This window comes from Drosophila nasuta, chromosome X (genome assembly GCF_023558535.2).
Source record: "Drosophila nasuta strain 15112-1781.00 chromosome X, ASM2355853v1, whole genome shotgun sequence".
NCBI lineage: Eukaryota > Metazoa > Arthropoda > Insecta > Diptera > Drosophilidae > Drosophila > Drosophila nasuta.
Window position 1 is genome coordinate 4838772 of NC_083459.1, and position 15080 is coordinate 4853851.

General features: G+C 39.7%; 1 protein-coding gene across 1 annotated transcript; it reads right to left on the reverse strand.

Moving 5' to 3' along the window:
• Positions 1 to 2951: 2951 nt before the first annotated feature.
• On the reverse strand, positions 2952 to 14501 carry LOC132795095 (signal transducer and activator of transcription B). The gene is made up of 2 exons (XM_060805542.1): positions 13163 to 14501; positions 2952 to 4670 (listed from the first exon to the last, which is right to left on the reverse strand). Exons 1-2 carry the CDS (start codon positions 13492 to 13494, stop codon positions 3770 to 3772), a joined length of 1233 nt encoding a protein of 410 aa, XP_060661525.1. The 5' UTR covers positions 13495 to 14501; the 3' UTR covers positions 2952 to 3769.
• Between the last annotated feature and the right edge of the window lie 579 nt (positions 14502 to 15080).

The window sequence follows — 15080 nt, forward strand, 5'->3', positions numbered from 1 at the left end:
CTACAGCTGTTGCGTTGGTATGTGAGCATATGGCACAGTGCTTTGCATTTGTATATGTATGTATGTGTGTGTGTGTGTGCGTGTGTGTTTGACCCCCAAAAATACAGCAGTGGAGACATAACCCTGAGCTGGGTCGCAAAACCACGCAGAGTTCAGTTCAGCTAAGCAAATCGCCGAAAATATTATTTCTATAGCACACGGGGATGATCTCATGAGAGAGCAACAGAAAATTTAAAATGAAAAAAAAAGAGTAACAACACTTGAACAAGGTTATGAAAGCTGCTTACGCATGCACTATAGTTCACTCTCACACACACGCACATATACACACACAAATGTGCGACAGCGCTGCCAACTTAGTCGAAGCTCAAGTCAAGGTTTGCTCACAAAGTGTAATGGAAATTCCAGCAGATAGAATTGATCATTATTTTTGGTTGCTAAAGAACTGAAAACTGAAACAAAGAAAACGTACGTAGCTAATAAAAAATAATAATGAAAAATAAAATAATGGTTTTTGCATTTTTTGTATATAATTTATTTTGTAGCTCTGAACGCTTAGTAGAATTGCTCCTAGGCATAAAGTATATATGTATATTAACTAAAATGGAAATATAATTGTCATAAGCATTTATAATAATAATCATAATAATAATAATAATAATCAGCATAATAATAGTAGTACGTCTAAAATTTTTCTAGTTAAACACGAAAAATAAAATAATACAATAAAAAAAAATAGGACAAAAAAAAACGTTAATAGATTTAATGGTAAAGGAAAGACTCCAATAATTGTCCTTTCCACTATGAACATCTTTTCACATTCTCAAAATTTGTATTGTGGGAAAGAAGCCTTTGATTTTTTTTTGCAGTTTTGTTAACGATACAATTGTTTAAAATTTAAGCTTAAAACTTAAGCAATGAGCTTTGTTTTTGCCACTAATAATAATCATTGTTTTTACGTTTTTTGTTTCTTTTTTTTTTTGGCAATCAAAACAATACTAAATAATAATAATCATATCAATAATAATGCGAATAATGTGAATGGTATATACTAGATTGTATGTGTGTGTGTGTGTGTGTGTGTGTGTGTGTGTAAAGTTTAACTAGGCTAGAAGACTTCTTTGGAACGACGCTCCGCCAAAGTATTATCATAAAAAATACAATAATAATAATGATAATGATAGTTACATATTAATAATAATTAGTTGGTAATATTTGCCAACAGGCATCAAGTTTGTGTTGGTTTTTTTTTGTTTTGTTTTGTTTTTTTTTGTTTTCTTTTCTTTGTTCTCTTATATTCTCTTTTGAGGCGTTTTTTTGGCGCTGCAGCTGAAAAAACGGGATAACAAAATGAAACCGAAAAACAACCAAAACAAAAACTCAAACGAAAGCTTAAAAATTTGATAGAGAAATGCGCGAATGCGAAAAATATATATATATAAATCAATGAAAGCTGCGAGCGAAAGTTGCATGCTAGAGACGTGCGAGAGAAATAGAGACAGAGAGAGGGAAAATGAGAGAGGCACTCTCTTATTGCTCTTTTTGAAGCTCGGCTTGCAACTTTTGCTTATTTTGTTGTTGTTGTTGTTGTTCGTTCGTTTGTTCTTCGCTTCGTATATACCCGCTACGCTATGTGGGGTAGAAATATGTTAATAACGTGCTAAACGATAATCTCAATGGTTTCTGCAAAAATTTCGTTACGAATCGGAATCGGACAATGTTAACTGGAAAGTTATTTAAGATTTGGTCACATTTCACATTCTTTGTGTATTCTCTACAAATAGGTGGCGGGTATTTCACAGTCGAGCACACTCGACTGTAGCTTTCTTATTTTTTCGTTTTTCTGTTTCTCTGATTACTAATACTAAATGCTGTTGATAATATATATGTATATGTACATAGATCATCATTTTGTTGTTGTTGTTTTTGTTGAATTCTTTTCATTTTGTTTGATTTTGTTGTTTGTTGTATTTATAACTCTTAAGCAAAAAACTTAAATTTCTATCACAGCCATTTCTTTTTTTTTTCGAAGAAAAAAATTGTTTTTGTTTTTGTAGTATTTTTTTTTTTGCATTTTTTTGTTTTGTTGTTTGCCTTAAATTGATGTTTGTTTGTTTGTTGTTGCTTTCCCATTTATGTTCAATTTGTTTTTAAATACTATATTTTTATTTGTTTACATAATTCTCTTTTGAATGCACTTTTGTTGATTTTCTTTCTTTCTTTCATCATTTTTTTTTGTTTTTGTTTCTTTGTTTGCGTCAATATTTTAAAAAATTCTAATTGCACTTTTTGTATGTTTTTATTTTGCTTCTCTCTTTAATTGCTATTTAATTTATTTTGTTGTTGTTTGTTACAAATGTTTGTTTTGTTCTTGTTTTTGTTGTTGTTGTTGTTGTTGTTGTTGTTGTTGTTGTTGTTGTTGTTGTTGTGCACAGTAGTTCAAAAAGTTTGTAGCAAATTAGAAAATTTCTTGTTTTGTATATAAAAAGGAAAATTAAACCGTTATCCTTGCCTGCATTCGCTTCCAGTTATCGAAAAAAAAGAGTGTGCCCGTTTTGTTAAAACTAAAAACAAAAATCTCTATTTAATAGGTGCGACGTGACCTACGATCACAGTTTGTTTTTTTTTTTTTGTTTGTTTGGATTGTATTTTTCATGTTTTTTTTCTTTCTTTTCATTTTGATGCTTCACTGGAATTCGAATTGGAATTTGCTTGGAAGCGAATGCGGGACGAGTCAAATAAAGTGTATCATCACCATCATCATATTTCCATCATAAAAAACTCCTCTTCGATTTTTGCGTTTGCTTTTTGTGACTAGCAGAATTGGAAGAAGACAAAAAAAAAAATGCTGTATGAAAGTGAAAAGAAACGTGGAAAATTCTTTAGCGGCAGGAACTGTTTTTCTTTTCGATATATATTGTTTTCATTTTTGTTGACATTTTTTTCTTCTCTTTTGTTTTGTTTTGGATTTGGAAGCACAGCAACATGCAAGTGACAGTGTTTGTAATCGATAAATGTTGCCTATCGATCGGGAAGAAGCGAGCGCACACGACGCGAGTATTAAAGCCTGGAATGTGCAAAATTGGAAGTTGAGTCGCGGGCGCTTTTCCCTCTTCCCCTTCTTCTTCATCGTACAAACTGCAAGTGCTCTGTTGCTGTCTCTGTCTGGCGCTCTCACTGTTTTTGTATTTTTTTTCTTTTGTTTTGTTTTATTTTTGATATTGATTGGTTTTTGTTTGTTTGTTTTTGTTTTTTGACTACAAATTCTTTGATTTTTGTTATTGTGTTTTCCTCTCGCTTACATGCTAATAAATATATATGTGTATAAAAAAAATACAATACAATAGAATTAAACAAAGCAACAAACAAAGTTTGTACACAATTTGCGAGACGCGTTTTGCAGCAAGTCGGCTATATCTCGCTATATATACTATATAGATCTATATAGCTGGGTAATACTGACCGACCTGTGTTGTATTTGTTTTTTGCTTTTCAACTGTACTTTTTACTTTAAACGTTTTTTTACGTTTTTAACCCCGCATGTTCCCTGCCCGCTTGAGTCTAGACTAAAACTATAGGCTTAGATGCTAGAACTTACGAACTAAAAAACTTAACCTAAAAACTCTTTGCTCTTTGTCTTGTTTTGAAATTGTTGTAAATGTTTGTTTGTTTTGTTTTGTTATTGGTTGTTGGTTTTTTTTGTTGTGGAGCATGTTGCACCTGTGCTACCTGCTTTACTGCCTTACTGCATTACTGCTTACTGATACTTTCATGTCTCCAGCGATGTGACCACAAGATTGTGAAACACGCTCGCCGATTCGCTCATCATGGCCGCCTGTCCACATGAATCGCTGCTGGCGCCGCTCGGCGGACTTGGCGTCCCCAGACGCAGTGCATCCATGATCACCTCAAAGTCCTTTTGATTCTGATTCATATCGAAATCGACCAGATCGAGATGATCACTTGCCACACCACCAACGTTGCTGCTCAGCTTGATGCGTTTGCTGCTGTTGTTGCCGCTGCCGTCGAGCAAATTGGTGGCGCCAGCGCCTGATCCTCCACCGCCGACCACCATGTTCATGCCCATGCCGACAACATCGAGCGGACAATCCTCGATCGCCGAGATGAGACGCTGCGGCGGCATATAGAACTGTGAGAGCGCCTCGCGGACCAAACGATCGCTTTCGTCCTCGCTGCTGTTGCTGCGCAATCGCTTGCGGGCAGCGGAAAGCGCCGCCTTTTCCAGTTGCTCGGCGCCTTGGGTAATTTCCGGATCAATTAACGGCATTGGGGCATTGATGGCGCTCAGTTCGCGATCGAGTATCTCCAGATCGTTGACCAGATTGCTGTTCGATAGATGGCGCTTGCGTGCCGCTGTCGACGAGACAGAACACACTGAGGACGCTGAGGAGGATGACGAGGAGGAGGAGTTGTTCGTATTGCAGTTGGGACGATGCGGTGACTGATGATTCTCAATGGAGCAGATGGTGCGTTGTTGTTGTTGTTGCAGCTGCTGTTGTTGTTGTTGTCCTGTTGTGGCATTCGCGACATTATTATCGCCATATGACGACTTGTTGTTGTTGTTGTTGTTCATGTTGGGCTTGGCGTCGTCCATGTTGGGCTGGAAGAGATTCTCACGCGCCAATTCCGTCGTGCTGCTGTTTTCGGTTCTGCGAGCGAGCGAGAAAGAGAGAGAAAGTGGTAGGGAAAGTTAGTTACGTGTGGAAAAAAAACTGTATAAAAAAGGTAAATACGAGAAAAACCTGTGCGACAATCGAACACACACACACATGTGTGTATATGTATTTGTAATGCTATTTGCCCCCCTCTTCACCCTTCGATAAACACCAAATTGATTATCATAACAAGTAATTAAACACGGCCGAAATATCTTATAGATTAATTAGTTAATATTAAATAAAAAAAAAAATTGAAAGTCACTGTAAAAGTTAAATTTTGTTGTAAAATCTTTGCACAGTACTAAATTAATGACTACGAGTTATCGATCAGGAATAAGCAATGACAATTATCGATAACATATTGCTTGCTTCTTTTTATCGTTGTCAGTTTTAAAGGCAGTTTCGCTCTGTTGCTGTGCTGAATTGTTTTGTCTGTCTGTCTGTCTGTCCGTGGGTCGCACTTTAATTAACTGGGCCAACTGTGCGCACCGTTATACGATGTACGATGTACGTTGTCGGCGGCAGCGGCGACCAGCAGCGAAATAAGTTTCAAGCTAATTTCTCTTTCAATAAAAGCAGCGACTGACACGCCTGCGCCGCCTCCCCCTTGGGGCACCGCCCCAGGCGGGCAACAGCAGCAGCAGCACATTCAACCACCTTGCGACTTCAGTCAGTCAGTCAGTCAGTCAAGACAGTTGGTCGACAGTCAATATGGCAAACTGTTTGAAGAAGCAAAGCAACAACAGCAGCAGAGAAGAAAAAGCTGAACAGCAAAAAAAAAAAATGTGAATTAAGTCAGCGAAGGCAGAAGAAGACAGAAGCCATCAAGAGTGGGACGACGACGTCAACGGCAACGACGACGACGACAGCGACAGCGACGCATTAAAATGCGCAGCTAAGCATGTCAATGTTCACTATTAAAGCAGAAAAAACACACTCACACACACACAAGCACACGCACGCAAACATACGCACACACAATAAGCGACAAGAAGAAGAATGGCACAGAGCACAACAGAGAAGCAAGGTGCATGAGGAGAGCAAACACACACACACACACACACACACACAGTGCAAAGAGGGGGGAAGAGCAGAGAAAGGGGAGCGCGAAAAAAATAAAAAGCGAAAGTACGTAGAGGAATCTGTACAAAAACAATAACAAAACACACAAAAAACATAACGAAGAAATACAACACAACGAAATGAAACGCCGAAGAAGCGGCAAAAAAAAAAACACAAATCGCGCTCTGAAGCTTTATAGAAACCAAAACCAAAAACCAGAAAGCGTACAACAACAAACGGTAACTCAAAGCACAAGCAGCGTTATGTGCGGTGTGGGATGGTTGGGCGAGGGGAGAGGGGCGGAGGCGAACAAAGTATGTTAGTCAAGTTGTTGTTGCTGTGTGTTGCTATTATTGCTTGTTGACTGTTAACTTGAACATTGTTGAACGAACCAGGGAAATGGGAGCAAGTAAAAAGGGTAAAACGCAGCGCGTCAGGCAACCAAAAAAAAAATAAAAAACTGACCAAAAAGCATAGAGCGCAGCGAACAGTCATTGCACAAGTGGCAAAATGACCCCAAAATAAAAATAAGAGTTACCAACTGCAAAAGTTGCGAGCGCATTATGTAAAATATAAACACACAGACATACATATATACATACATACATAATTATGTCAATCCTGCAGCAAAGTTTGCAATTTCTTAGTCATTAAAGCTTTACTTTTCACTTTGCCTACTTTGACAACAACAACGATGACATCAAAGAGAGCGCGCGATGTTGCTTGCCACTCTCACTTACACACACACACACACACACACTCGCACTCCCGCAATGCTTTTAAGTTCTTCTTTGACAACAGCAATTAATAGTAATAAAGCTTTTGTCAATGTTTTGGGACGCCATCAAACTGACATTGAGCAAAGCATCAAGCAGCGCAATATGACTGCAAGTGTGTGTGTGTGTACGTATCTCTCTTCTGTTGTGTTTGTGTTTGTATTTGCATTTGTATGGCATGGCATGCGACCGATAAGCAAACGGTACATTGTCCACTCTCCCAATGGCAAACGTGTGTGACGACGAAGGTGAAGAGTGGAGAGTGAGAGAATTGGCTAAGCTGAAGCGTTGCTGTTGTTGCTGCGATTTGATTTTTTTTTTGCCTTTGTCTTATCTGTGTTTTCGTTTTGCGCACGTTTTCGATGGTCCGTGGCCGCCGTTGTTGTATGGCGAAATATGTCGCCGACTCTTTCTCTCTGTCTCTCCACACGACGACCCACTGTATGGTTTGTTTGTGTGTTTGTCTCCCTCCCCCACATCTAGATTGCCGATTGCTTATGGAAATTGGAGCATATTATGCGCTTCACCTGTGCCGTGCTCTTCACTTCACATACATCTAGTTTTTTTTTCGGCTTTTTTTTCCTCCTCTGGATCAGTATTGTTTCGAGTTCAAGGCTGTTTTTGATTTCATAATTTGCGTTACGAGAAATATGGCCCAAAAACTTACAAGTAAACTAAAGGGATAGAGGACGAGGAGGCACATAAAAGGAGGAGAGATTTAGGAAAATAGAAAACTGCACTGCACTGCGCTACAATGCAAGTGGAATAAAGAAGCAGCAGCAAAAATGTTAAATAAAATAATGAGTAGGAAGCAAACAGAGTAGTTGTGCTTGACTGTCAAATACCCGGCAGAGTATGTAAATTATCAATGTAGCCAAAGCAACCGAAAAATGGGTTGAAATATGTTACTATTATATTAACGAATAGAATTAAGTTCAAAATCCAGGAAATATTGCGAAACAATTAAGAAATTCATAATGGGAAAATCATGAACTAATGAAATTTCAATTTGGATTTCAAAGTTAGATCACAACACTTTAAAATGTTGGCTATTTTCTTGTTCCCACACACATTTAGAATACCCTTTTGGAGCTTAAAACGTGCAGAAGAAAAAAAAATGTCGCACAATCGAACAAGTGCAAGCGCCAAAGAAGGGGGCAAACAAGGGACACAAAAGTAGAAGCAGTAGAAAGACATAAAGGGGGCCACCACAGCACAGCACAGCACACAGAGAGAGCGTGAGAGCGGGGAAGAGGAAGAGGGATGGTTGGCTAGCAGGCGGCATAAAGTCGCGAATGTAGGACGCGCACTTCTCGCTTTTCGCTGTTGGGGGTTCGACGACGCTTCGCTTGCTTCAGAGCCGCAGGAGGCGGCGTATGTCGGAGACAACTTCATTTGATGTGCAAGCACAGCAAACACACACAGCCATCTCCCTCTCCCTCTTACACTACCCAACCTCCACCAGCCCATCTGCCATGGTGTTGACTTGGGTTGGTTGTGGCGGCTTCGCTTCGTTTCGCTTCGCTTCGTATGATATGCGCGTTGCTTTGCCCCATGCAAATTCAATTTAAAGCTGTTTTTTTTTTTCTTTAAAGAGCTCTCGTTGCGGTTCTTCAACCACACACACACATACACACACATACATGGTGGCTATCTCGCTCTCGCTTTCTTATCTGCCTTTAATTGTTAAATATGTGACTGATAAGCAATTACACAAATAGCAACAACTATTCTCACAAAAATAAGTGAAAAACAAAAAATTATACACACGCGTGTGTTTAACAAGTAGAAGAAGAAGAACATAATAAAACTGTTTAATCATCGATGCGAAATTTCTAGGGTTATAACTGACTGATCATAAATGTGATTAATACGATTACAAAATGCAAGTTATTTGCTAATACTTTGTGTTCTTATAACTAAATAACTATACTTTTATTTATTTCATTAATTTTCTGCATTTAACCTGACATTTCCCCCTGATTCCCCCTCATTCATATCCAACTATTTTCATAAAATAACAAGTTTAAATAAAAATCATTTCTTTGCAGTTCATTTCTTCTTTATTGACTTTAAAGCTCTCCCTCTCTTTCTCTTTCTTTCCCTCTCTCTTGCACACACTTGCAGCTGCATCAGCATATGCTTCAATCAAGTAATTGTATAATCTAATTGTTCTAGATATTTTAAATGCGCGCCCAGACAACAACAAGAATAATACACACACACACACACACACACACACACACACACACACACACACACACACACACACACATACAGAGAGACTAAATGCAAATGGCACACGACCATCGTCGTCTCCCCTTTGTGCACACACACACACAGACACTCACACATTCAATCACTCGCCATCTCCCTCTGAAGTAGGCGGCAATCGCTGCTCGCTGCTTGCTGCTTTTGCTTTGCTTGTGGTGCAATCGTCGTTACCGAATAGATGTGAGATGCGCAACACACAAAAGCAGCAGCCTCAGCAGCAGCCGCGACAACGAATGACAACTACAACAACAACAACAAGTAGAGAAGCAGCAACAGCACGTACGAATAACAACAAAAGGCAATAGAAACACACAGCCAAGATAACAGAAACACAGAAAAAACTATAAAAACGTCGTCGTAGTCGCGAATTATTACGACGCCGCAGCAGCAACAGCAACAGCAAAAAAAAATACTAAACGAAACGAAACAAAACGAAAATGGGGCGGTGGGTTACAAAATGTGTGCAAAGAGCTAAAGAGGTGGAAGAGACGCAATAGAGGGGGGTGGACGAGGGGAATGTAATAGTAGATAATATTAGGATGCAGTAAGCAATTGAATAAGCGTTATGCTCTTGATGCTGTTTTGTTTTCGTCGCACAAAATTCAACTCGTCACCACTTGCAATTCGATAAATGCAAATCGATAACGAGTTTGTTGCCAATTTCTTGCATATTCAGAATGCACACATACACACATACTATGTACATATAGAAATACGCTCTAATGAATGACAAAGCCATTGCTTATTGTTCATAAATTTCTCCTTTATGCATTTATCGTTGTGTTTTAATTAATTTATCGATTGGCGTTGCCGCCGCATGAAAACTTCAAAGTAATAAGCACACATACACACAAACGTACAAAGCTTATGCAGGCGTCTGCGACGCCAAGAGAAAACATGTCAAACAAAGCAAAGCGAAACAAAAAAAAAAAACGGAAACGCAGCGCACGAAACGACGCCAACAGCAACGTCGGCAGCGCAACTGCGAGCCGATGGCAGCCAAAGAAGAAGCGAATCAAAAGCCAAAAGCAAAAACTGCGATTGCGATGAATTAAGTTTTTGGGTGCGCGCAAAATACAAAAACACGAAAAAAAAAGCTTCAACCGTGTCTTAGTATGTCTGTAACGGCATTTAGTTTGTCTGCTCTCCTTGCAAGTGAAACACAACAGAGGAAAGAGGAAACAGCAGCAGAAGCGAAAAAAAAAAGAAAGGCAAAGCGTGGACAATGTCCAAACGACGTTAGACACACACACACACAACACACATAGACAAATGACAGATGACAGTTGAACGCGTTATCTAAATATGGCAGCGCAAGGGGGGAGAAGGGGAGCTCTGCTTACTTGCTAGTTCCACGTAAACGCAACATGCGTACGTAGCACATTAAAAAATGTATGTATGTATGTATGTTGTGTGTATGTACATATATACAAAACAAAAAAATAAGAGGCAAAAACACAAATCAAATAGCAGCTGAAGCACCAGCCGCCGCTTCGTTGATTATAAATTAACGGTAAAACAAATGGCAAAGTCACAGAGAGAGAGAGAGAGCGCGAGAAGCGAAGAAATACAATTAAATAGACTGACTGCAAGCAGCAAGCACAAACCAACAACAACAATAATAAATTCTCAGCAGCTACCTAAAGCAGCGCACAGTGTGCCAAACTATTTAACGGTCAACAACTACAACAGCGAACAAAGTAGCAGCTTTGAATTCACTACGATTACAAAATTTCACAATTTTCTGCAATTAATTAAGGTGAATAAATTGTATTCATATTTTGCTGCTATTACTGATAAGCATTGAAATTATTAGATACAAATACAAATACGTAAGGCAAGCCTCCCAAACACCCCCTTCCACTACCACTCGCTCTCTCTCACGATCCACGAGCTCGTAGGGACTCGGCTGCGACACACTTCGGCAAACCGAACACAAACGAAAGCGCAAGAGAGCGAGAGCACAAAAATTGCATTGACAACATTGCAATAAGGCAGCATAGAAAAAGCACCAACAACAACAACAACAAAGCTGCGGCTGCTGCTGCTGCTGTCGATGATGATCAGCGGCCAATACATTCTCTCACCAATACAAGCAAACACTTAAAGAGAGCGAAAGAGCGATTACATGATACCGATAGCCCATTCGGACTTTTGCCCATTGAATAACCATATAATTATTGCATGCGATTTTTGCAAACACAATAACAAACCCAAATACACAATTACTAAAACACACACACACACACGCTTCTTCGACGATTATTTATCACGAGGATTCACAATTTGCAATATCCGAAAAGAGAGAGAAAAAAAAAGCAGCTCTTGTGTTAAAATTATAATAACTCTAGCAGCAACTTCGCAAGGCTAAAAATAATTATAAACGTAAAGTATGCGAGTGTGTGTGTGTGTGTGTCAGTGCGAGCAATGTTTGTGTATGTGTTTGCAAAGTCTGAAGGTTTTAGTTACGTTGCGTCTTGTTGCCGTTGTTGTTGTTGTTGGCATGTGCTGGCTTCGACTTTGTGGTATTACTGTGTGTGTGTGTGTGTTGTATGAACATGTGGCGTATACGAAATGCTTGACGAGGGGAGGGGGTAAGAGCGTGGAGAGCGACTCTAGAGGTGCACAACACACACAGCAACAACAACAACAACAAACATTGCTGGCTATCTCAGTGCTGTTGCTGTTGTTGTTGTTATGGTTGCTTTTTGTTGCAAGTGGAACGTGATTATTTCAACGAGCGCAACGTTTTTTAGCACACACAAACACACACACATAGATAGATACATAAAAACACACACACACATATATGTTTATTTCTACAGCTCTTTGCTTTGATTTCTTTTGGTTTTCGCTGTCGCTGCCTCTGCCTGCGTCGCTATCTCTTTAATCGCCCCGTCTCCGTCTGTATCTCTGCTCACACAACACAGCGAAGGTTGTTCCCCAACTGTATTTTGCTGTTGTTGTTGTTGTTGCCGTTTTATGGTTGTTTAATTTTTTTGTGTTCCTGGCTTTTTTGATTTGGTTTGCTGATTGACGCGTCAATAACTTGATTATTGACTCGCCATTCACACACACACACACACACACCCCACACACTCAACAATTTATCGCATTGTCTGACGATAATTTGCAATCGATTTCATCTGCCATTTGTAATCGAAATCTCGCTGCGAACTGCATATTAATATTTATCGCACCCCGTTTTGTTGTTGTTGTTGTTGTTTCGTTTGACAAAATGCGCCTCTTACTTTTCCTCTTCTTTCCACACGCCCTTCTTTCACAAACATTTTCGTCGCTGCCTCGCTGCCCGTCTGTCTCTCTGTCTGTCTGTCTTTCAGTCTCAGTATTTCTGTCTGTCTACCTTATTTTTTCTTGTTGTTGCTGCTGTCTCTTTCGTTTCGCTTTGTATTTTGTATCGTTGCTGTTGTTTAATGTCTCTTGAGTATCTCTACTTTGCTTTGCGCTTGGCCTGATTGAACAACACAACTAAACTAAGCTATGTTAATAAGTCGTTATAGCCAGTGTGCACTGTAGTTGTACTTGCAGTTGCCTCCTTGTCTGTCTCTTTTTGACCACAACATCCTCAACGGAAATATCCGTTTATAAACCTCAAGTTTATTTTCATTCGTTTCCTTTTTTTTTTACTACGATATATGAAAAATTGATTTAATGATTATTTTAAATTCAGTTTTTCACTGATATTTACATATGTAACTATTAAAATAAATATTGCACTTTTAAAATTAGATCACAATATTTATTTTTGTGGCTTTTTTTAATTATTAAACACATAACATATTTATTTTGTATATTATAAAATATATGTCATATAATTTGTTTTCATTTGCTGATTTGTATTTCGCAAATAATTTGAAACTTTTCGTCTTTCTCCAAACTTGCAATTTGTATTTCTCCATTTTATATTTGACCCCCTCCCTCCCCCTCTTCTACAGCGACAACACAATACTCCACCTAGACAAAGAACACTGCGATTGTCTGCTGCGCTTTTTCTCTTTGCTTCAAATAAACCTCTCTCGCTTGTTTTTCTCTCTTAAATTGATCACAGCGTAGGCTGCTGATGATGACGTATATTTGATGTGAACGTTTTGCATAATTGTGTGCTCTCTTTTGGGATCACGCACTTTGCCCTTTCTGCATGTGTGTGTGTATGTGTCGGTTTTGTCGTACTGCCCCCGCAACAACATTTGAAGGTTGCGCACACACACGCACAATTTTAAAGGGCAATGCGTGGGCAAATTAACAAGAGACGGGCAGAGACACGTGCGCTCTCTCACTCCTACATACACACACAGACTAAATGCAGTATATTTATTTTTGGTATATTTCATAAAATGACTGATGACTTACTTTGGCAGATTTTGAACGTAGCGCAATTGCTTCTCACGTCGCAGCTCGTCGGTGAGACGGCAATAGGTGTTGTTGATGCAAACGCTGCGTCGCAGATTCGTCTCTGAGTCCTTAATTCGCTCCAGTTTGTGAGCGCACAGTTGCAGGATGCGTTTGCGCTCCTCGCGCTGACGCAGCTTTGGCGAGATCATTGGAACGCGTGACCGATGATGATGATAACCAATGGGTGGCGAGCAGCGCGGCGGTCCAAACATGTCCGAGTCATCGTCGCTGCCGCTGCCACTGCCAGCGCCGCTGCCGCCGTTCGAATTTGTATTTGTTGGCAAGGTCATTGTGCGAGCGAGCGTCTCTTTTAATGTGTGTGTGTGTGTGTGTGTGTGTGAAATAACTTTTGGAGTTGTCTTGCTGCTTCTTCTTCTTGTATTGCTTCTTCACAGCTTCGCTTGGTCTGCTGCTGCTTCTTCTGTTTCTTTCTGCTGCTGCAATTGCTCAAACTGCACACCAACAACCACACAAGGTAAACCACAAATCGTTCATATGCTAGTCTCCTCTCTCTCCCTCACTGCTTTGCTCTCTTAGCGTGTTCGCTCTCTTAGTTTGCAATGCAATTTTTAGGAAGCAAACTTTTGCAATGACTTCTTATGCATGTGTGTGTTTGTTTGTGTGTGCGCTGCTCCTCCTCTGCTGCTGCGCTGCTGCTGTGTAAGATTTCACTTTGCTTTTGCATTCACGTTTGTCTTTCTTTTGTTTTTGTTTCTTGCGTGAGTTCAAAATTCAAAATAATCCAGGACTTTTGAATTTAGAACAATTTTGTTTTTTCATAACAAAAAAAAATCACACACACTTTTACTTGTTGTTTACTACAATTGCAACAAAAAAACAAAAAAAAAAATAAAACTGTTTCCAGGGGCAGCAGAAAATTGGATAATTGCTTCTTCTTCTTGATTTTCACCTTTTCCCCAGCTGATTGTTTTTTTGTGTTTGATTTGTAGTTGTAAGTTGATTTTATTTGGAACGCGCGGTGGGCAGCAATGCAACTGTTTTTGTTATGTTTTTTTAAGGACACAAACAAAGTCTTGTTTTAGCAAAATTATTGTTTTTTTTTTTGTTTTATATTTGTTGTAAGCGCGCCTGTTGAAGTTTTGTTGCGAGTTTTTTAGCGTAAAGAGAATGCAAAGAGAAGAGCGCGACGGAGTGTTTTTTTACTCTGTATATTATTTGCCGTTACTGTTTTGTGTTACTAGGCCGAACGTTTTTCAGTTTGTCGTTTGTTTCGCCGCTCTGCCGCTTTGCACGTCCGCACAGTTCTCGCGTTCGAAGTGAACTGACAAACTGACAACTGAAAACTGAATGAAATCGCAGCAAGCACCAGCAGAGCGCTGACAACAGCGACGTCGGCAGCGAGCACAGATGTTCGAACTAACTTCGGCTCGGCAACGCTCGCTGCCCGGCGGCATCTTACTCACAAACACATGCACGTACGTACGTACAAACGGAAGTAGCTAGCTAACAGCATGCAGCAGCGGTAGACGTCGGCTTAGCCGAGCGCCACAGTCAGTTAAAGAGCGGACTTCACTAAAGAGAATAAGATACATACATAGTATGTAGATACAAAGAGAGTGAACGAGTGCGAGAGCGCGCGAGTGGTGAGAGAGCGCATTGCATGGCGTACGTGCGTGCTGACGCTGTCTATGTAGTGGGGCGCGTGTCTGTGTTTCTCAGGCATCCCAATGGGCAGGCAAGTGGCTTCCAAAGCCAGACAAACGCCAGACTATCGTGCTCAAAAGTTTTGCATGGACAAACTGTGACTAGAGACTAGAGAGTTTAGTTTGCGCATCACCATCGCATTTACAGGCGATAGTTTTCAATTTTCTATTTTGTCTTCTGGGTTGTAAGATTTTGGCACTCTATGCTGTAT

Excerpts from the sequence above, each read along its gene's own strand:
- LOC132795095 (XM_060805542.1), bottom strand. The coding sequence starts at position 13,494 with ATGACCTTGCCAACAAATACAAATTCGAACGGCGGCAGCGGCGCTGGC. Across the intron at positions 4,671-13,162 it reads TACGTTCAAAATCTGCCAAA|AACCGAAAACAGCAGCACGA; the intron begins GTAAGTCATCAG and ends GCTCGCTCGCAG.